We start from the raw sequence: 21,268 nt of genomic DNA, 5'->3' as shown, positions 1-21,268 counted from the left end.
TTGTGATGCATTCCGTTTGACAGCTCGACTTCTTATCAACAATTTCGGTTGACGTTTGCTCCCTTGGTTTGCTTGCGAAATAATCGCGTACAAATAGTTTCTTGCTGCGATGCTGCTCATTTGAAAACAGACGCGGAGCCGTTAGATTTTGAGTGAGTGATTTTTTTATAAAAGTACTTTCAGGCGGCCACTTGAAAAAGGCTTTATTTACAACTCGGAAAAGCATGCTATGTGGCATTTTTTTTTATCCGTTCGCCGGACGGACTGTTTAGCTAACCGGGAATTCTAACGGTGAAATTTTTACGTCCTTACCGCGTGGTCCACCTCATGCATCCCAAGTAAAAGAAGATCCTTGAAGATCTAAGCCTTTTACCCCCCCCCCCCAAAAAAAAAAACTTAATACCAAACCAAATTTATTTTCGGATTCTCCCACCCACCAAAACCAACACACCTTTTTTTATCTAAAATAAGTCTTTTTTGAAAATATTGCTACTACTGTTGTATCCTTCCAATATACACCCTTATAAAGTTGTTCACTTTGAACTATAAACTTATCTAATATCACATATTCTCATGTGGATATTAGACCTCATCCGGTTTTGCCCTCCCATATATATGTTCACATCACATTTCTCCTATATGATCATTTTTAAGATACAATCATTAAGTGTTGCACACCGTAAGCGCACTGCTAGTACTACTACTACTACTACTACCACTACTTGCTACCTGGCTTAGTTAACAATTCCGATACATTGAGGCAACGCCTGGCGTTAGATCTGGTTCATCTGGTGACTCGTGTTACTCGAATTGCTCGGTCTGTCTATCTATCTGTCTGCTGAGCACGGGGGGTTTTCCTTTTACTATGTTTCTTCTCCTTCTGAAAAGGGAATATTGCTGGTGCCGTTTACCGGTGTGGCACCTTTCTTCTTCCTCCGAACCGTCTAGGACGTTTAGGTTTAGGCGGGAAAAACAGTTCTCCACTCCTATGGCTGAGTTAGTGTCACTTTGGTGTGTGTGTGTGTGTGCGCGCTCGTGTAACAAGAGACCAGCAGCTGCCTGGAGTAAGTATTGCCATCTGGAAGCCCCTACTAATCGTACAATGCGTTTTTCTTTTCTTTTAAAGTTAAATAAATACAACTAAAGCAAAACAGTGTATGGAGCAATGTGAAAGCGGGGCAAAACACAAACACACAAACGCATGCATGAGAGCGATGAAGAAGCGCTAAGTGATTTTTTGTTTAACACAGCAATACATCCGAGGGGGTGTTAATGTGCGAAATAATGATAGTAAGTTGCTGACACTCGACGTGCAAAAGGCGTGCAGGGATTAGCTGCCGTCGATTCGCAAGTACAGACGCCAAAGTAGCAGCTACGCACCAGATCGCTTCTCTGTCGCGTGAGTGTTTTCGTGGTCGCGCAAAAAAAACAATGGCATAGGCGGGACGATATCTCCTAAGATGGTTAGTTTAACACAAATACAGGAACTTGGGTTTGCCGACTTATCTCTACCGGATCTCGCTGGCATTCATCTACTCCTGTCTGTCCGTGGCCGCTCCTCTTACTGTGCTACGCGCGAGAGACTGACTGTGTGGGACACAAACCTGCTCTACGTTCAGTTCTGGTTTTGTTGTTCTATTCTTCTGAAAATTTTGTACTATTGTGCCCTATGGTGAAGACTGACCTTCGGACCAACAAAGCACTTGCTTAGGATATTACACCCGGGTTCAGTGACTGTAATAAGGAGGGGGGCAGACAGCAGAGCCAAGCTTGAACAGGAGATGAATGCACTCGGAGCTGCAGGTGAATGACACCACTACAAAAACGCTTTACAGTTCACCTTCCCTCACCTGGCTGTGACAATGGCTGTGGTAGAGGTTCATGCCGTGCTGCACGACACTAACCCGATGATGCTTCCCCGATGGTAGGTTACCCCTGAAACGCGGCAGTGCGAGTGTAGCAGACTGAACGCGCCGCCACATACTCTATGTACGGTTGCAAGGCTCTCGGTTCGTCCATTTTCAATCGGACTTTCTCCGGCTAGTGGCCGTTTTGCTGCTACCTACAAGCGTTAACCACCAGTCGGCTGCTGGCAGGCGTGTGAAGGCAACCATTAGTCTACCACCGAGCGTCGCCAGTCCTCATTTGCGCTCGAGCACCGTCGGTCCGTCCCCGCAGTTCGGCAGCTTCCGGTAGGATCCGCCGACGTCCTCGATGTCTTCGAGCAGAAATTGTTTGTCCTCTTTCTGTGATTTTTTCAGCAGCTTCGTATCGAAACAGGGCTACGGAAAGCAAGGCGGAATACATCGTTAGGTTGGTACATGAAGGAAAAAAAACCTATGCGGAGCAGTTTTTTGCTTCTTCCGTTTCGCTACCTACCGTCTCACACACGTTCATGTTGCAACAGTTTTCTATCGTAATTTCGCACTGTGTCGTTGGCGGCCGGGAGGTCATCGGTGTGACGACCATCTTCTTGGTGATGCGTGGCCTCGGCGGTTTCACCATCCGGTGCACGATGATCACGATCGCTAGCAGCAGCGCGAACGACACGGTGAAGCAGAGCGACGTGTAAACGACGGTACGGTTGAACGATTCCTTGCAGTACGTTACCTTCGGTTCCATCAGTGGTAGCGTCTTGGAAATCCTGTTGAAGGAAGAATCGGACCGGTTGGAAGGAATTACTTTTTCGAGTTTTAAATGCAATCGATGATGCTAGAAGGATGTTTGGTCCTGCGTAGCTGGAAAACGATCTTAATACTAGGCTGAGTATTAGAGAAGGTAGGCCGGTACGCTGTTCATGTCATGAGAATGGCACCAGACGATCTTCAAAGTTGCGATCTTTCACCCTACAAACAGGACTTATATCCTGGAGTAGTAAAATGAGGATACTGATATATATATAACACCTAGGTGCCTTGCTTAGTAGCAGTGATAGTGTCCCAAGACAATAAAAAGTCAGCAGTGCCCTAGTGAGAAACGCAAACGATAAATGTTTCCCCTATCTACTAATTGGGCCATATTACGGCCGTCTAGACACACAGTTCAACTTTCACTTCACATGCCCATTAAAGTGTTTCGAGTTGAGATAAATGTCCAGTTAAAATTTTTACCCCAATAGATGTAGAGTTAAAAATTGTAAGTAAGGGATGTCCAAAGGAACTGCCACCGCCACGAGGATCATTAATCAAACGGTGGTAATGGGATACGGGTGGTAGTGGGTGTTATTTTGATTTGAATTTTTGCAACATTGTCTCGGAAAGTCACACAATCTACCAATCTCCCACCATTAATCGCGGTCGGTTACGGGTTAGGACAATGAGATGTAAGCGAACGACGGACGGACCGTAGCATAAACAATTGAAAGCCCCGATCCGGGCACGAAAACCAGTTTCACTGGTTCCTAATGTGCGTATTTTGCATTCATCTTTGAATCGTCACTTTCTGCGTGTTTCCAAGGGGCAACAGATCGATCGGGCGATCGTGACGTCGTACCGCTCCGCCTGTTTTTGGGCGAACGTTTTGCTTCGTCCTTGGTTTGAGGCGTAATTTGTTTCGAGTCGCTGGCGCAGGTGCGCAGCAGCAGCACGTCAACACATCACACTGATTTGCCCAGGTCATGGTTAACAGAGGGGCCGCCGCCCTTAAACATATCTAGTTTCGTGTGTGTGTGTGTGTGTTTTGTTTTTGGTGATTGTGATTGCCTATGTCCTTACCCCAAACAGTACTGCTGCCATTGTGGATCGTCATTATATGTGGTGCAGAGTCGGACCGCAATTTCGCACCGCTTGCCGGCAAACTCTTCCCCGCACTGGCACTCGGGAACGGTCGTTTCGTTGCCGAGCGTACACTGGCCCCCGTTCAGGCAGTAGTTGTTGCAGCTATATTCCTCGCATCGCTCACCGCGATAGCCCGCCTTGCAGCGGCACCTGGGATGCTTTCCATCCTCCACGTAGCACTCGCCATTGTAGCAGTAATCCGTCCCACAGATCGGATTTTCGCACCTTGCCCCGCTGAACCCGGTGCGATCGCACAGACAGGTCCGCTCCTCCGTCCCGTTACCAAACTGACAGCGACCACCATTCAGACAGAACCCATCGCAACGGTTCCGATCGCACCGTTCGCCTTCGTACCGTCGGTCACAGTCACACTGCGGTCGATTGTCGCGCCCGATGCGGCAGGTACCTTGCGCGCAGAAATTATTGCAGAGGTCTACCTCGCACAGCTTACCCCCGAATGCCGGCTGACAGAGACACGTGTTCGTATGGTGGTTAACCGTACCGTTGTTAAGGCACACGGTTAGCTGACCCTGCTGCGATTCCTGCAGCAGCACGCTGGCCGGTTTCGAGTTTTGCATGTTCGCCAGAATGCTGTTGACGACCGCGCGACAGTCGGGATTGTTTCGCTGGTGTTCTAGCAGCAGGTTCGCACGCAGTATCACGGCCGAAGGGTGTTCGCCACGGTAAACGGTGCGGGACTTTGCGTTCGGTTCTTTGGGCATTTCGTAGATTTCGTTGTTTTCCTGATCGGTCCAGTAGATGAAATCGTTCTTGACCGCGATGTCCGCCGGCAGCCGGTCGAGCCCGGTTTGCAGCGTGCGCTGATCGTTCACCTCCAGGTCAGCGCTCTCGATCGTGTACCGTCGGCCATACTTTTTCTCCACCCAGTACAGCCGGTTGCGGTAGTGGTCGACGGTGATACCTTTCGGCAGGTATACGTGCTCTTCGTGCACGTTCAGGATGGTGCCGTTCAGCGATGCGCGCACTATGTTCGACGTTTTCGGGTAGCAGTTGGTCCAGTAAAGATGTCTGCGACATTCGTCGATCGCTAGGCCCGCCAGCTCGTGGTCTGGTTCGACGGTCGCGACCAGCTGCACCGGGGATGACGATCCGGTCGTATCTGTGGCACTGTTCGTGGCGTTTGTTCCCGCCTCGTTCGCCGGGCTTCCTCCCGCGGCAGTACGCGTAGAATTGAGCAGCGTATCAATCTCGGCGTAATAAATCGAACGCGTTCCCTTTTCGGTCCAGTACAGGCGGCGCTCGAGATGATCGAACGCCATACCACTGATGTAGGCCGTTTGGGCCGATTTGGGCAACAGTTTCGTTACCTTGTGCAGCTCGTCCGTATCGTCGTAGTCCAGTGCGAACAGCCGATATTCCGGGTGGTCGAGATCGGTGAAGTACAGCTTGCCTAGTACCTCATCGTACGCAAACGCCGAGATGCGGCTGTACTGATGAGCGGCGGAAGATATCTTGCGCCAGTTTGAATCGAAAAACAGAATGCCATTGTCCGTGGTCACTGCCGCCGCTGTTGCAGGAGAAAAAGAAGCAACCGTGAAAAATCATTAATAAAACCAGGAAGAAGTTCTAGTAATCTGCTGAAGTTGCAGAAACGCTATCTCCGCACGCAAAATCGCCCTATTTGGCAAACCATACCCCCGGCACCACACATCCGTTCCGTTTCCTATCGTGTACGGGTTGCAGAACATGTGTGCTGTACGCGAATTTGCCGCCCCATAATGTTTATGATGAAATAGATCGATAAGATAGATCGTGGGCCCGTTTACTGTGCAAAGGCGTGTGTTGCAATCGGGAAATGGTAGCATAAACTTTAACTACCATCTAAGCGCTGTGATAAACTATAGTGGGGTGGGGGGGACATGAGCGAATTGGCACGTAGACCATTTCAACGTGTGTTTTAAAAAAATGATTCGTCCACTTTGAACGTATGAATTGAAAACTAACCGATTTTCAAGAAATTTTCATTCGATATTCCTGTGTGGGATCTACCCAAAAGTCTGTTAGCTGTACGGACAGAATATTACATCTTTTAGAGCGGTTATGACCAATGGCGGACGCCATCAACGCCATCACTCCATCTCAATTTGGGCCTACCACGCCTCCTCTGTCCGTGTGGACGGCCTAAAAAAGGACTTTACGGACTGGGTCGTCCGGTGTCATTCTCATGACGTGACCAGCCCACCGGAGCCTGGCGAGTCTAATGCGCTGTACGATAGTGAGCTACATCGTACAGCTCGTAGAGCTCGTCATTGTAGCGGCTCCTCCATTGTCCTTCCACACATACGGGGCCCAAAAATCCTTCTGAGCATCTTCCTCTCGAACGCGGCTAAGAGGGCTTCGTCCGTTTTTGACAGAGTCCATGTCTCAGAGGCGTATGTGCGAGTACTGGGACTATAAATGTTGTGTACAGTCCCAGCTTCGTCCGTCGCGACAGTTATTTAGTGTGGCGGAGTTTCCTCAGTCTGTAGTATGACCGGTTGGCAGCCAGCACCCTTGCGCGTAACTCAACATCAATGTTGTTGTCAGTGCTCACTTTTGACCCCGGATAGGTGAAGTTTTGGACGACTTCGAAGGTGCGGTCACCTCTGCGTAAATCAGTGTTTGTTAGCAGGGCCGCTGACGGTGCCACCATCATTTCGGGTTTCGCCTCGTTAATCACCAACCCGAGGTTCTGTGCCGAACGCTCGATCCTTTGATAAGCTTCTGCTACATAGGAGAGCCTCAAACCAATGATGTCTATGTCATCAGCGTATGCCAGGATCTGGATTGACTTATAGAAGATGGTCCCCGAAGTTTCCACCTCCGAATCGCGGATGGCTCTCTCTCAGCATAAAATTTATTGTATTGAGTGATGATGCATTAAGAAAATGTTTAGAAATAAAAATACTACGCATCTTTCACTCCAAACAGACCTCCAAACAATTCCACTGCTTCCAATAGTTTAGTCCAGAGTTTGCGAAAAAAAAACCTTCCCCGAAAAGCCAAAAGTTAATTCGTTTCGCCTCCGCGTTGCGCTGCCAACTGCACTTCCACCACAATTAAATGGAACACTCTCACGAGCAAAACCTCGGTGGCGAACAAAAAGCTACAAATGTGCAAATTATGTCTCGCATTTGCAACACATTGTAAGTGCCCGTACTTTGAAACGGACCGTTGGCGATGCCGATGGTCAAACGCATCGAGAAGGGTTGCCGAAGCCGAGGAACCTTGTGTTACAAATTAGATGCCACGGCTGTGCATGGCAGCAGCGGGCAGACTACACCATTTACTGCTGACTGCTGTGCTCGGTTTATGCAGTGCAAAACTGTTGCGACCGCAGCAGGAGGGAGGGCACGATGATGGAAGGCTTCCTCCAACGGTCATACAAAATCCGTTTGTTTAGCTTACATTTCGATGAATCAGCTAACCTTAGCGTTTGTGGCTTAGAACGACGATCGGTGTTATGCGATAGTCCCGGGCATTGGTGCGAAAGCAAAACTGAACGATAAACACACCTTAAACCAAAGTTGCAGGAACCAAACGTTCCTGGAATTGCTGATACTTGATTAAGTTTTTGACAGGCTAGCATTCAAAAGAAATGAAGAATACCAACCGCTTAATTTGCCCCAGCTAATGAACTGTTCTCGACACCATAAATTACCGCTCGGAAGCAGACCACCATCTCCATTTACCTCAATTTGTCCTGCCCCCAACGGCTAGACGTAACGTAATGACGATAATATACGCACCCCGAACGGGATGGTGGTGTCGTTTTAACATTGGCAAGGAATTTTTCAAACCCGGAATTTTTGCAGTTTCAGGTTTCTCCCGCGTTCTCGTGCGAGCGCTGTGTGTATTTAGCTGCTGTGGTTTGCTCAAATATTACAGTATGGGAGGGGGTGGAAAGGAAACACTGTAACCGTACCCCCGTCCATACAACACAGATGAGTAAGCAGAGGAACTAAGGAACTAAGAAGATCCATGTTTACAGGTGTCGTTTACGCGCAAAACAATCGTCCTCTTTTATCATAGGAGGAGTAGGAGAAAATGGCTCCCGTCATCCAAACGTGGCGAACTAATGGAACTTATCGAAAGGAATGCGCTGCTTTCCCGACGATGGACAGGTAGCTCTTTAGCAGCTTCTAAAAGCTTCTTCTTCTTTATCGGCCCTAACGCAAAGGTCTTGCGCGCCTATCGTTTCTGGCTAATTATAATAGTTGGATAGTCACAAGTCCTCGCAAAATTTGGGGGAACGGCCCCCAGATCGGTTTTGAACCCCGGTCCTGTCGTGTGAAGAGACCCGAGCCGATGTCACATCTACCACCTGGCCGCCCCTAGCTTCTAAAAGCTATCACGTGAATAACCGACAAATCACCCACGATGTTACAAAACCGACGAAGAAACAGCCAACAAGAGCGTTGAGTCATTTCTAGCCAGCCGATTCTGATAAAACAAAAAACGCTGCTTAGGACCACTGATATGCTGCTAAACTTTTACCACAAAAAAAAACGACGATACCTTTTACGGGGGGGGGGGGGGGGGGGGGGTGGGGGGTAATGATAAGCGTTGAAACGAAAATTTAGGAAAGTGATGCACTTTTTAAAGACGAAAGACCCACTACAATGTTGTGCTGCGATTTGCCCAATGGGAATGTTGCAACTATAGTACGATTATCAGCGGTCGTAAATAATAGCTAGCCACATCAGAGGCGCCGGCAGGCACTGAGTGCGGATGGGACAAACATTGGTAAAGTCACGTCACGATGCCCGACAGCCAAATAAATGCTGCTGGTGCCATAGTGAGACGGCGGTTCGTCCGGCCACCGTAAAGATCGTGATTAGAGAGAGAGAGGATCGATCAAATCGCCGACCCAAAAAAAAAAAAAAAACCGCCGTGGTTGGTATGCGGTTTGCCCCCGCGATTAGGTTACATTTCCGTCTCTGGTCGTGCGTTGATGATGCGCGTGTGTACGATTTCGTTTCCACGTTATTTTTTCGCAAATAACAATGATAGCAGAACGCGACACGTTGATACGATACGATCGAGCGTGGCGTTATCGTACACTTTGCGTGACGATGATGCTGATGGTTGGCAAATTTCCAACACAACGCTAGAATTGAATCGCGACCTCTTCGACCACAAATACACACAACGACCGTTTGATTCCATACCGTAAGCCCCGTGCGCAAGGTGGTCTAGGGTGTCTTGCTTTTCTTGGCACCTCGCATACCTTCTCGTCGGCGACGGTATGTGTTATGTAACGCTATGAAGCTTCGCACAAAAAAAAAAATCGCCGGATGTAGTAGCCGCTATAGGTTCCGCCGAAGCTCGCTGTGCTCGATCCGATCGGTAACATCCATGGAGCACATAGCAAACTGGCCGCGATCAGCATGCCGAAAGGACGGCATTCAACAACACCGGCCATTTGCTTCTGTGCGAATTCTGCAGCAGCTCCACGCGGTCTCTTCGATCGGCTTTCGCTTTCGTGTGCCGTGCATAGGAGAGTTCATGGGCATCGCTGTGTCTCTCCTGTCACTGCTGACCGTCGGGACCTTGCAAGCGCACCATTTCCGGTCCGAAATGGATCAAGCTGAAACCAACAAAAAAATGACCTACTACTAGCACCTACTAGCTGTGATCTTTTGCACCTAACGGACGTCACATGGTGGCGTTTTTTTTTTTGCGGAACCGTACGTTACACAGCTCCACCAAAATTATGTTATTTTTGCCTCCTATCTCCATCCTCACGCCGATCCACAACCAGAGAATATCTACGGGGGAGATTTGTTCGAAGGCAAACATTTCGTTGTTGTGTACTAGGGAAGTCAGAAATGGATGCCGGGCAAGTCTGATGTACTTCCATCGCACATGTGTTTGCGTTACGATCGTGTACCGTACTCGCAAATAAGAACCACCGTTCGTGCGTGTGGCCGTGCACGACTCGCAAGTTTGACGTAAAGCCGGATCAGATACTTTCCGGATCGCGCGATCCAACCGGATCACGCTTCGTTTTGTTTTTTCTGTACCACTACTGCCCCGCTGGGAAATCGGTGCAAAGTTATGGAAAACAAAAACAAAATCCTAGACACGAAGATAAAACAACGCATAACGGAAGCGAAATCACGTTGTAATCGCCGAGGTGCCAAAGGGAGGTCAAATCGTGCTTGTACGGAAACCTGTCAGAGTTTCTGCTACAGCGATACGGCGACCGGTAAAACGTTCGCGCCAATCTGGCTGTGTAACGGTCCCACGAAACTAAGAACGTTCCTCCGTCCATTCGTGAGCCGCTGCTGGTACTGTAAGAACTGTCAAGCAGGAAGCGTTGTAACTTTGGTGAGGTAGGTACAATGAACTCAGATTGTTCCTCGGACCGGCGCAGTACAGCATCCAGCCGGAAGTGGCAAAAGTTGTTCGACAGCTTCAACAGGTGGTTATGTTTGAATCGGACCGTGTTTTGTTCTCATGATTTCACCCGTTGCCCCTGGTCGTGATTAGTTTATTCGCTATAGAGTTGCAATACTAGAATTAGATTCACATTTAAGTCCTTGGGCCAACCACTCACCGCACAACCGCTCATAATACAACATGAAGGAGCGTTTCTGAGACGTGGCCCCTTTCCAATCTGGGGCTAGAATCCGGAGCTGCCTGAGCTGTACGATCATTGTCACCTGGGATAGTTAAGCTAACCCATGTGAACTGAGAGAAGGGCACCGAACGACCGAGCATGTAAAGTGTTTTTAATTTCTCCTGTGCCCACCTGGACGGATGAGGCATGGAAGGCACAAATTGAGTTGGAGAAACTTAAATCCGTAAGAGATTGGGGAGCGATCTGGTGGCAAAGGCGCCGATCTTTACACGGCAGACAGGACCGGAGAATCGCACCCCGTCCGCCTCTTCAGATTTTAATGCCAAACCATGTGTTTTGTCGTAAACGATTGAACTCAGCGATATTTTAGATGATGCAGCCAGATAGATCGAAACGTTGCACAATGTCTTTTTGAGTGCCATTTTTAAGTGATATGAGACAAATCAGATAATCATGATCATTAGCATAAGCATGCAACAGTTCGCAACGACCACTTGAACTTGACTCCTTCGCGACTGGATCACCACACCTCCAACGGCGACCATTGCTGGTAACCTTGAATTGTTCGAATTAAAACCAACGCAATCATAGCTTCCCACAACAGCGGACGAAACATAGTGTATTACACATTGATGATGGCTCGTGTGTTTGTACTTTCCGGTTGCCGGTGGTGCAAGATAAGCAGCACAACACACCAATGCGCTTATCATCGTTATATGCCGCACTGGGCCCACTTTTGGCGCCTCCGAGTTTCACTTTTCTCATCCCATTGATGGCGCATGTTGCCATTTGTTTATGTGGTGGTTCTACTCTCTTTTTTGTTTTTTGCTGGCGATAAGCCAAAAATGGCAATCATGATCCCGGCTCCTTAAGCGTGTTCCGTTTGACCTAAGCATCTGCCTGATGCAAGAGGAAGACGATTTTACGTTTGCAGACAGATAAATTATGCATGCCTGCAGCTTGTAGAGTTTGATTTGTTTCTGTCAATAACATCGACTAAAGATCGTACATTGCAGCAGCTTGTTTGAGGAGATTCGAAATCAAAAAGAAACAATTACGGTTCTAGTTTCTAGGATGTTGTGGTACTGCTCGATCGTAAACAGATTAGGCCGATTAGAAGCTGTTTATAGAACATTAGGAAATCCCATCCAGCGTGTTCGGTCGGTGATTTCAACCAATGGTACTGTACCGCAACCATTTACATCCAACCATTTCGTGCTGGGGTTGGCGTGTCTTATCAAAAAATCTGATGCACAAAATGCGTTTCAACTGATTTAGCAGCTGTCGGAAGCTGACAAACAATGGCAATCCAAATAAGCAAAACCGTTCGTCAAGCGATGTGATCCGTGTGAAAAACAGTCATTAAACATTAACAAAACTAGTGTTTCGAGAGTTTGAGGCGTCAAGGAAGACACACGCACAAAGGACGACACTTTCAAATGTTTCAAATTGCTTTCATTGCGGCTGATTGTTTCGTGCCTGATCGCACGATCGCGTCCCGATCACGAGACGACAGAAACGGAAAGATGTTGTTAAACGGCACATGAAACGTTCAATCAAGTTTATTACGGGGGGACCAAACCACCCCCCCCCCCTTCCACCCCCTCCTTTGACGCGGTGTGTTTGGCGGCAGCAAAACTTCGCAAATGAACTCCTTCGAGTCGAGCGGAATTTATCTGGGTCTATGGGCCTTCAATCATTCATTGATTCGCTAAAAGGAAGAAGAAAAAAATAGTAAAAAGAAGGGGCCACAAGCCGTGCAGCGGGGAAGGAGAGGATTAATAAAAAAAACATCTTATAAGTTTAACCGACTCGGTTGACCAACTCGGAATCGAAGTCGGCGTCGGTGCGTACGTGACCGAATGGGCAATGGACTTTTGACCGCCACATTTGAGAGGCTTTTTTTTTGTCAAACTTTCCCAACAGCATTGGGAAGGAAAAACGAAAAGAAACAATATCGGTTGGCCTTTGTCAAAATCTGCACGGTTCAAAGTACTGTTGGCCAATCGAGTGAGAGGTGTTTTGCTGCGGTTCAAATCAAGGAGCCGAAAGAAAACCACCGCCAACGATTACAGAGACAGCCAGCCAAACGACAACGTTTGAAATGAAAGCATCAAGCTGAAGTTGATTGATGGACCCAACCTTCAACTGCATGCGATCATAGTTGAGGTCTAAAAGACACTAAAAGGCACTAAAAGAGTTTTGATAAGTTTAATTAACTTCTACGATAGAAGCATAAATTAAACTAATGCAACTGTTGCATCGATGAAGCAGCTTAGCGCATTGATACAGCAGTATCAACATCCAAGAAGGGAGAGAGCAGAAATAGTGTCATCGGTAAGGCATAGGAGAGCTCATGCAATGCAACTTCCCCCCGGTTCCTGAGTTCAAATCTTGATCGGATTCGTGTGCAATTCTTGCCATACCCCCACAGGGGTTTATCGAAGTTTACCAACACTCAGGAGATAATAAAGGATTATAAATTATAATATAATGATTATAGGTCTTGTTTTGTTGCGATACAGCTGAAAGAACAGCCTGTCGTCCCTGTTGATATTATAACATGGGGAGGTACAAACATATTGCACAATTGTGCAATTCGGGCCTCTGTGTAAAAATGCTATCGCTATGGCAACAAATTTCATCACAGCAAGAGCAAAAAAAAATCAAACTCAAACGGCGAAAGCTTCTTGTCGAAGGATGCCGACCGCTACTAATATGGCCATTTAAGACAAAAACATTAAGTAATAGGGCCAGCCCCACACGCGCCTTCCAAGGGAAGAGACACACGGACTGAAACTCTTCTTTAATGGTCCTTGTATGTTTACTACTACCAATACTACCACTGTTGCTGATCACTCTACACTATAGCAAAGGCCGCTCTCTTTTCGGTGACTTGGCGGGCGGTTATGCTGAAATGATTATTTTTGGATGGTAGATAAAAGAGAAACGATGTTTGCGGTTTTTTTTTTTCCTGTTCGATGGTCTCACTTCGGTCCTCACCGGTGGTCACGAGCACTGTTGTCACCAATGACGAACGTCTTGAAGAAGGCGCGGATACGTCGCGAATACGTCCCCCCGTTCACATCCCATCCCACCAGCCTCCCCCAGCGACTAGCGCACTTACCCCATTCGGCGGCTGTGACATAACCGAGGCAGCATGATGATAGAACCAGCACCAACCATCCGGCCGTGGCATTAGAAACACGGAACGGACTCTTCATCCTGTGCGATAGCGCGAACTGTCAGGACGACGAAGCGAGAACAACAAATCCGACCACGGGGGTTGAGTTTTTGCAGGAGCGAAATTCTCCAATCTGTCCCTCGGAGCCGGTATTGCACCACACTTCTTTTGCACGCGAGAGTGCGCTCGGTACACACACAGCACACACAGCACACACGGACACGCACGTTCACGGGGATTCAGCACATTCACAGGTCGCCACAGTTTTCTTTTTCGTACCTAACCGCAAAAGAAAACACGGTTTCAGCAAACGCGGTAATGTTGGCGGAAAGCGAAAGGATTGAAGCGGAACGTGCTAAGAGGACAGACTAACTATGTTCACTCATCACACTACGCGCGGACGGCACAGAGAACGTGTATGTCTGCACCATTCGGCATCAGGTTTTCGATTGAACCTTTTTTTTTCTGCCCACGAGCCGCTTGTCGAGAAATCACGTAGTCCCGATTCGCAAGCCTGGCGCTGTCAAACGCAGCCCATTGACAGACAGGTGCAAAAAAAAGTGATTTGACGTACGAAAGGAAAAGTTATGCAAGTACATGCCATCCGTAATTTTTGGCATCCGGAAAAATGGAAATATTTAAGTACGCGTTTTATGCCCTATCTGATCTGAAAAGCAAAAACTAATGGAGTGTTTATTAATTTAACTAAAAAAGGCCACACCGTTTACGCGCGTGTGCTAACCGCTCTTTATCTATTTGACATACGTCAAGTAGCGGTCAGCTGCCATCGCAAAAAAAAACGAGCAATTTGACGTTTTGCCGGCAGGTAGGGAAAAGAAGAGAGAGAAATAAACCGCATTCCCGTACGCAGCAGCATATCCCCAGCCGTGCATCGTTTCCGTGCATTCGAAATTTAGTTAATTTCTCACCATTATGGCCATTAATCCACAGTACGAGGAAATTGGCAAAGGGTTCGTCACCCAGTACTACGCACTGTTCGACGATTCGACCCAAAGGCCCAGCCTGGTGAACCTGTACAATGCGGAACTATCGTTCATGACGTTCGAGGGGCAACAGATACAGGGCGCCGCCAAGATACTGGAGAAGCTGCAGAGCTTAACGTTTCAAAACATCAAGCGGGTGCTTACGGCGGTCGACTCGCAGCCCATGTTCGACGGGGGCGTACTGATCAACGTGCTCGGCCGGTTGCAGTGTGACGAGGATCCACCGCACGCCTACTCGCAGACGTTCGTGCTGAAGCCGCTCGGAGGAACGTTTTTCTGCGCGCACGACATTTTCCGGCTCAACATTCACAACTCGGCCTGAAAAGGATACGGAGCGGAAAGGAAGAACCGAAGAACGAAGGAACTGCGTGTCCCGTCTAGCGGCAGATCTGTTCTGTGTGTATGAGTGCGTGCGTGCGTGGTGCGGTTCAAGCAACACCAAATGTTGATGTACACTTTTCTGAATAAACATATGGATTACTTTTAAAAGAAGTTCCGGCACACCGTGTTGTTGTTCTTGGTTTTCTTCTTCTTCGGCGATGATGGGGAAAGGAGGCAGCAAGATGCAGGGCTTTGTTGTGACAGATTGAGACGCGCTCGAGAAGGACTGCGCGTAGAGGGCCTGCCGACTCGCTCACTAGATGGGATACATTATGATACAACACTTGGTAAAGGTAGGTACCGCAGGCCAACGCATCAGGGACATCAAACGAAAGCTTCCCCTGACTGGAATTTCTGCAGGAAACGAAACGCCGCATCGGTATGCTAGATCTACCGTACGAGGATGAGTATCGCGCACAGCTAATGCATCTGGGTTGCAAGGAGAAGGTAAATGGTTGCTGCTGCTTCCATCGCTGATCCAAGCATTGTGATCGTTTCACTTGCTTTACATGCGCTCGTACCCGCAGGACATCGTGAAGGAAGCCTTTCTGCACCAGGACTGGAATGTGGGCAGTGCACGGGTGCTGAGTTTGTTGCAGGAGTGCAACATTCTGTCAGCAAGTGAATTTATGCTAAGTCTGGATTCGATCGAACTGATGCAACAGATCATGAACGATCTTTTGGAGACGGAATACCACCTGCTGGCACAACTCGTCCGGTACGCTTATCAAGGTACGCGCTCGTTCCATCGTCCGTTTCGTCCACGGTACGGCCTTCAATGAACATCTCTGAAAACCCCTTGCAGACAACGTTCAGTCACAGTTGCTCACCAACATTCTGAAGGAGTGCTTTCGTGCGTTGCTGCACGATTTAAAGGAAAATCCCAACGTGATCCCTCGCAACTATTTGGCCGCCGTAAAGCTGCATTTGCTTCCGACCGAGATGGGAAAGGTTACGGACGAACATTTGCGGTTGCTGCTTTTGCAGGAGGACTACGATGCGAGCGCGCTGGATGAAGCCATCGGGAAGCAGGTGCAATGGCGCGACGAAATGGAAACGCTACGCGGAACGGTGATGGCCCATCTGCTTCTAGAGCTGGTGCTGGATAGAGCGAACTTTATAGATTTGTTGACGGATTGCATACGAAAATTGCGCCCATTTTCGCCCAAATACGCTCTCCGCCTGCTGCACCTGATGGCAGAGACGGCAGTGGAATCGGGCAGGACGGAAGACAAGTTGCTGAAAACCTTCTTGAAAGATCTCTTCCGCTCGGTGGTAGCAACGGGGTCGTCAAGCGAGCTGAAGCTATTGCTACTGTTTGCCCGTGAAATTACCGCCGCAAATCAGACCGTTCTGGGGTCGTATGCTACCTGGTACAAGCAAACGTTCGGTGAGATGACGTACAGCGGTGTGAAGAAACAGCAGTTCATCACTACGATGGAACTGTTGACTGCGCTTTTGCCAACGGAGCGGGACCTGGAGGTGCTAAACGTCCATGCGACCGTCGCCATTTCGGCACCGGCCAAGTGCAACGAACACGTGCTGAACTACAAGCAACTGTGCCGGGCACACATTGCTCAGCTGAAAACGGCCGGCAGCAGTAGTGGTGGTGCTAATGTGATCGTGCTGGACGACTAACTAAGGTCAATCAGTAGAAGTAACATTTTATTTAAAAAAAAAAAAAAACAAAATAACAAAACGGAATTTCAATGCGATATCACCCAAAGCCGACAGTTTTACTGTTTTTGGAGCTTTTAGCCCACCACACCCTACGGACAATCGTATCTGGAAACCCTGGTCGAAGGAAGGTCCAATTACCTTTAAAGCACGGATTTATTCCGTTCATCCCATATCGTCACACCGTCACATGCGCAGATTTTTTTGTAATTCTCATAAATGCCTGCGGACCGTGCAATAATTCCACAGCTCAGCCGCTCACCTGCATTGTCCGCCCGTGTGATCACCACCGACCGTCCGATGAGATCGCTTACGTCGAGCCGATCATTGACCAAGCGTACTGTGGCTCGGCCCCTTTCGTCCGTGCTGATTTCGCAGGAATCGTACACCTCGCCCACCGAGCTGCATCCTTGCGAAAGGTCTCCACATTCGTGCACATTCAGCCGATAGCTACCGTTGGGCGTTAGGCCATCGATCGTTCCATCTACAACTGCACCTCGCTGGCCGGCCACACTCGATACGGTACAGAATCGGACCACACCGCGCACATTGCTCGCTTCATTGCCATGATCGACCATTGCCACCGCCGATTGACCTGCCGAGAGGAGGAGCTTGTCACAAGGGGAATCGTACGGGAAAGCGGCAACTGTTGCATATACCTCCGAAACCCGTCAGTACGGCTCGCCGGCCTGTTGCTTCGATGCGCCTGTGTACCTCCAGCCACGGCAGTGATGTTTCCACCAGCACGCTACCTTTGTCAACATCGATGGTCACCGTACCGGTGCCGGATAGCGCGCTTCTTACTGCGGTCGCACATTCCTCACCACGAATCTGTGCGGCAAACTCCATCTGCGCGAGGAAAGATGTTGGTGATGGTCGCAAACTATAGGGGCTCTTGAAGGAGCAGAGGCGTGTTTTACCACTTACCTTTATATTTCCTCCGTCTAGCATTTTTGTGTTGCTTTACGTAGGCGTTTCTAGAGATACGATTTCGGGGTTCTTTTAAAAATCGTTGAACGAATCGATCAAAATCACAGGGTAAGTTGCCCTCATACCCGAAGAAAATCGACAACAAACGCTTGTGAACACGATTTGATAGTTTTTTTTTTTCGAAGAGGTGCTGCGCTGTACAAATGCCGTGGTTTAGGAACAATTGTCACAAACAAAAACTCGTCATCGTGGCATTAGCGATTGTTTTCAACGGTGCGACAAACCATTTCTGCCCCATATCATTGCAATTTCGTATCGAAAAAACGTACATGTTTTACCACCAAAAGTACATCCAGAACAAGGTGTATGAAGACTCAGGTGGACTTATAAATTGACCACCAATGCCAAGGTATGTATACATGCTGGCTTAGGCTGGTGCAAAGTGAGTTGAGAGGAGGTGTCGGAATAGCGATTTATCGGTCGGACATCTTGAAAAAAAAACCTGTTATGTTATGGAACTGTTATGTCAGGTTGAGAAATGTCAATTTGCTCTAAACAACTTTACCTCCCATATCCATATACCTTGACCTCCTATATCCATATACCTTGATCGTAAGGTAAAATCGGATGAGCTGTGCCACCTGCATGGTGGGATTGTGTCATCAACGGAAAAGGAATGGTCAAAATTTTGGTTTTATTATACAGCAAATCCCCGTAGTACGCTAATGTTTTGGACCGAACTCTCGAGCATATCTCGAATTTTCGCGTATATCAAATTTCCTTTGACATTTTGTTCATACATACAAGGAGTTGAAATATAATTATAAATAAAGAATTAAAATTTAAACCTGTTAAAAAATAATCCCATTAGGCGTTCATTTCAGTTTACTTAAGAATTATCTTCAATAACTAATAACTCTAAACAAATGTAGTTCATAATTTTATTTCAAGTATGTTCAATGAGCTTATCTCGTACTCGCGTTCCCATTGCAGCTCCTTTCCCAGAATTAAGAAGAGTATGCTTTTGTTTCACGATAGACCGCACTGTTGATTGTAGTCTTTTTATATCGCGGACTATTCCTGCTACAGTTTTTTCTTTTTCGAACTGTTTGATGATGTTCAGCTTTTCTGCTATTGTTATAGCACACTTCTTTCCGTTGCTTTTTACTTGTGGGTCCATTTTTGTGCAAAAAATGTGCAAAATAATAATCAAACTAATGTCGTACAGCAGCAATATCAGCTGGTTCCAAATACAATCGAACGTATCTTCCACGAATCGAAATAATCCCGTTTGCTCATCGCTTGCTTGCTTGTGAATTGAAAACTCTATTGAGGAAAATTGTCCAACTAGAATTTAAACAGCTACGGTAAACGCAAAGAAATGTGATTTTCTCAAAAAGCGCGTACTGCGAAATCGCGTATATCGAGTATGGCGTACTGCGGGGATTTGCTGTTTATTATTGCGTGAACTTTGAAACTCCCGATGGGATTTGTAGCTAGAGCGTCTATTTCTGGTTTTACATAGAAGGTTGCACCGGCATTTTTAATAGTGTTGTTCTATTTGTATAGAACCTGGAAAGGAAGAAAATTTGTTTTGAAATTGTAAAAATAATATATTTTTTAAATTTACTTTTATGACCGGAACTGTCGCTCACATAGTCTCATAGTCTCAGAAAAGGTTTGTTTTTTTTTTAACAAACTCTGTCGCATAACTTGCGTGTCATTTCGCAGTCTGCATCGTTCTTACTAACCGGTCTCATATCCTTCGAAAGAATTTGGTGTGCATTTTGGGAAAAGGTGATAGGCAAATAAAGAAGCAGAAGAAGTAAGTTTTTATTTTATTTATGTTGCTGTGTAGCGATGAAGTTGGCCAAACAAGGGCATGGGTATTTGAGGAATGTGTAAATAAATGTGAGCAATACGACCGGTCTTGGCTTGCTGCAAAAATGCTCGATATCGGTCACGTTTCAGCGCAGTCGTTTACCAATCAATTATCTAGGCCATTCTCGCGGATACATTAACGCCATCACTCCAGCTCAGTTTGGGCCTCAGACGCCCCACCACTTGTGTCCGTGTGGATGGCCTAAAAGAACTATCAGCGCACCGGGGGATCGTACAGCACGTAGAGCTTGTTACACCTTACCTTACCTTACACCATTATAGAGATGGGCGCTCGGAATTGGAGCTACTTGGTTCCGATTCCGTCGTCGGAACCGGATACGAAAGATGTTCCGGAAAAGATTCTAAAAAAATGCGGAACGCTCCGGAATCGATTCCGACCAAACCATCATTTTTCCCATAACTACTAAGCAGATGCCAATCGTTCCAACTTGGAAAATTTTAACTGTTGTGAGTTGGTTATTCGTTATTCGCTTCTTCGGTGGTGTAATCAAGTGTTTTTTTTACATTTATGAAAAAATGAATAATTTGCTGGTAGATATAGGAGAGCAAGGATACTGAAAATTGTGTATCTAACTTCTGTTCCTCTGCCTAGGCGCGTACGGAGATGAGTCACGCGAATTCAACAACCATCGGTATCGAGGACGACATATCGTCGCGGAAAACGATCATCCTGTGCTACCATGATGTAACCGGTTCAAAAGAGAAAAATGTCGTTGAGCAGATAGCCAAACATTTGGAAGAGGCGAAATTTCCGGTGGAAAGGACCGCGACCGAAGTTGAAAAAGTGTTGCAGTACCCCAGCAGCACGGTTGTGGTGATCATGTGTTCTCATGCAATCTTCAATCACAATGCATCGTATTTGGAGACGCTGACGACACGGGCGGAGGAGGCAGCCGCGCAGCACAAGAATGTGATAATATTTCTGGTCGAAAAAATTCTTTATAAGAAAAAGGACATCGCGGCAGCGCTCGCCAAACTGCCCAAGAACATCTCCATCATCAAAGACACGCCGTGGGATGAGAATGGCATTAACACGATACAGGCAAAAGCAATTGCGGACAAGATTGGCATGTTGGTTAGGGGCCAAAGCTAACAGGTAGCAGGGACAGCAATAACCTGTTGTAGCTAACTTGGCCGGAATGGCAGACGACGGCGCTGAACCGTGAGCGGTATCGAGGGTTGTTGCAGCAGGCCAAGACCGCAAAGCGGTTGTAGCGCCTGATAAGTAAGTAAGTAAGCTAACTTGGCCGCAAAGTTGCCGATGCTCGCTACACTCCTGGTGAATTCTGGATCATTGCAGATCCAACATAAAAAAACTGCCTATCCACGGCTAAAGTCTGAGTAGAACAGAACCCATGAGTGGAGGGGCCATCAATTCAGACCTTAGCCCCATCCACTGGGTGTCCTTCAAAAGGACTTCAAAAAAGAGAATTGAATCTTAGTGGCTATCCGGATTACCCAGGGGAATGAAAAGTTAAAAAAAATCGGTGTTTGAAGACGACGCTAGTCCAACCTAGTCATCGTACTTAACACCGGAGAAACAACAGCAGAACCGCCTTAGTCGATGTTTAAAACCAGACACAACGAAGGAATCGAGTTTTAATAAGAGTGGAAAGCTCAAAAAACGTGCCCCGCAGGACCGATGGCACGGGGCGCGAAGTTATGAAAAGGGGGGGCCGGGGATGAAAACGGAATATTCGTGATTCAACCCACGAAACAATAAGATCGCACACCTAATTTTTGTAACTCGCTGTACTCGCTCCGTACTATTGTATTAAATGGAAATGTCAACGTGCGGAACAAGCTGTGATTGGGAGCGTTTCGGTTA

At 47.5% G+C, this 21,268-nt stretch overlaps 5 protein-coding genes across 6 annotated transcripts; 3 read left to right on the top strand and 2 right to left on the bottom strand.

Moving 5' to 3' along the window:
- Positions 1 to 452: 452 nt before the first annotated feature.
- Positions 453 to 14,014, bottom strand: LOC118514199 (protein cueball). Its single transcript, XM_036060888.1, has 4 exons — positions 13,490 to 14,014; positions 3,714 to 5,304; positions 2,380 to 2,644; positions 453 to 2,282 (listed from the first exon to the last, which is right to left on the bottom strand). Exons 1-4 carry the CDS (start codon positions 13,584 to 13,586, stop codon positions 2,142 to 2,144), a joined length of 2,094 nt encoding a protein of 697 aa, XP_035916781.1. The 5' UTR covers positions 13,587 to 14,014; the 3' UTR covers positions 453 to 2,141.
- A 338-nt stretch (positions 14,015 to 14,352) lies between these two features.
- Positions 14,353 to 15,043, top strand: LOC118514207 (probable nuclear transport factor 2). The gene has a single exon (XM_036060900.1). The coding sequence runs from the start codon at positions 14,480 to 14,482 to the stop codon at positions 14,870 to 14,872; it is 393 nt and encodes a 130-aa protein (XP_035916793.1). The 5' UTR covers positions 14,353 to 14,479; the 3' UTR covers positions 14,873 to 15,043.
- Positions 15,044 to 15,089: 46 nt separating this feature from the next.
- LOC118514203 lies at positions 15,090 to 16,617 on the top strand. The gene is made up of 4 exons (XM_036060896.1): positions 15,090 to 15,224; positions 15,292 to 15,378; positions 15,459 to 15,663; positions 15,737 to 16,617. Exons 1-4 carry the CDS (start codon positions 15,192 to 15,194, stop codon positions 16,567 to 16,569), a joined length of 1,158 nt encoding a protein of 385 aa, XP_035916789.1. The 5' UTR covers positions 15,090 to 15,191; the 3' UTR covers positions 16,570 to 16,617.
- LOC118514205 (copper chaperone for superoxide dismutase) lies at positions 16,571 to 17,924 on the bottom strand. Its single transcript, XM_036060898.1, has 3 exons — positions 17,536 to 17,924; positions 17,268 to 17,457; positions 16,571 to 17,203 (listed from the first exon to the last, which is right to left on the bottom strand). The coding sequence occupies exons 1-3, from the start codon at positions 17,557 to 17,559 to the stop codon at positions 16,752 to 16,754; spliced, it is 666 nt and encodes a 221-aa protein (XP_035916791.1). The 5' UTR covers positions 17,560 to 17,924; the 3' UTR covers positions 16,571 to 16,751.
- Positions 17,925 to 19,192: 1,268 nt separating this feature from the next.
- Positions 19,193 to 21,250, top strand: LOC118514206. 2 transcript variants are annotated; one of them, XR_004906586.1, is made up of 3 exons: positions 19,194 to 19,363; positions 20,033 to 20,607; positions 20,640 to 21,250. XR_004906586.1 is itself a non-coding variant. In XM_036060899.1 (2 exons), the coding sequence occupies exon 2, from the start codon at positions 20,045 to 20,047 to the stop codon at positions 20,531 to 20,533; it is 489 nt and encodes a 162-aa protein (XP_035916792.1). In that variant the 5' UTR covers positions 19,193 to 19,363; positions 20,033 to 20,044; the 3' UTR covers positions 20,534 to 21,250. The 2 variants fall into 2 exon arrangements, 1 of the variants encoding a protein (XP_035916792.1); XM_036060899.1 differs by having other exon boundaries at positions 19,193 to 19,363; positions 20,033 to 21,250.
- The last annotated feature ends 18 nt before the right edge of the window (positions 21,251 to 21,268 follow it).

Source organism: Anopheles stephensi, chromosome 3, assembly GCF_013141755.1.
Source record: "Anopheles stephensi strain Indian chromosome 3, UCI_ANSTEP_V1.0, whole genome shotgun sequence".
Lineage (NCBI taxonomy): Eukaryota > Metazoa > Arthropoda > Insecta > Diptera > Culicidae > Anopheles > Anopheles stephensi.
The sequence above is the reverse complement of the archived record's forward strand: the minus strand, read 5'-3'. Positions and strand labels throughout refer to the sequence as shown.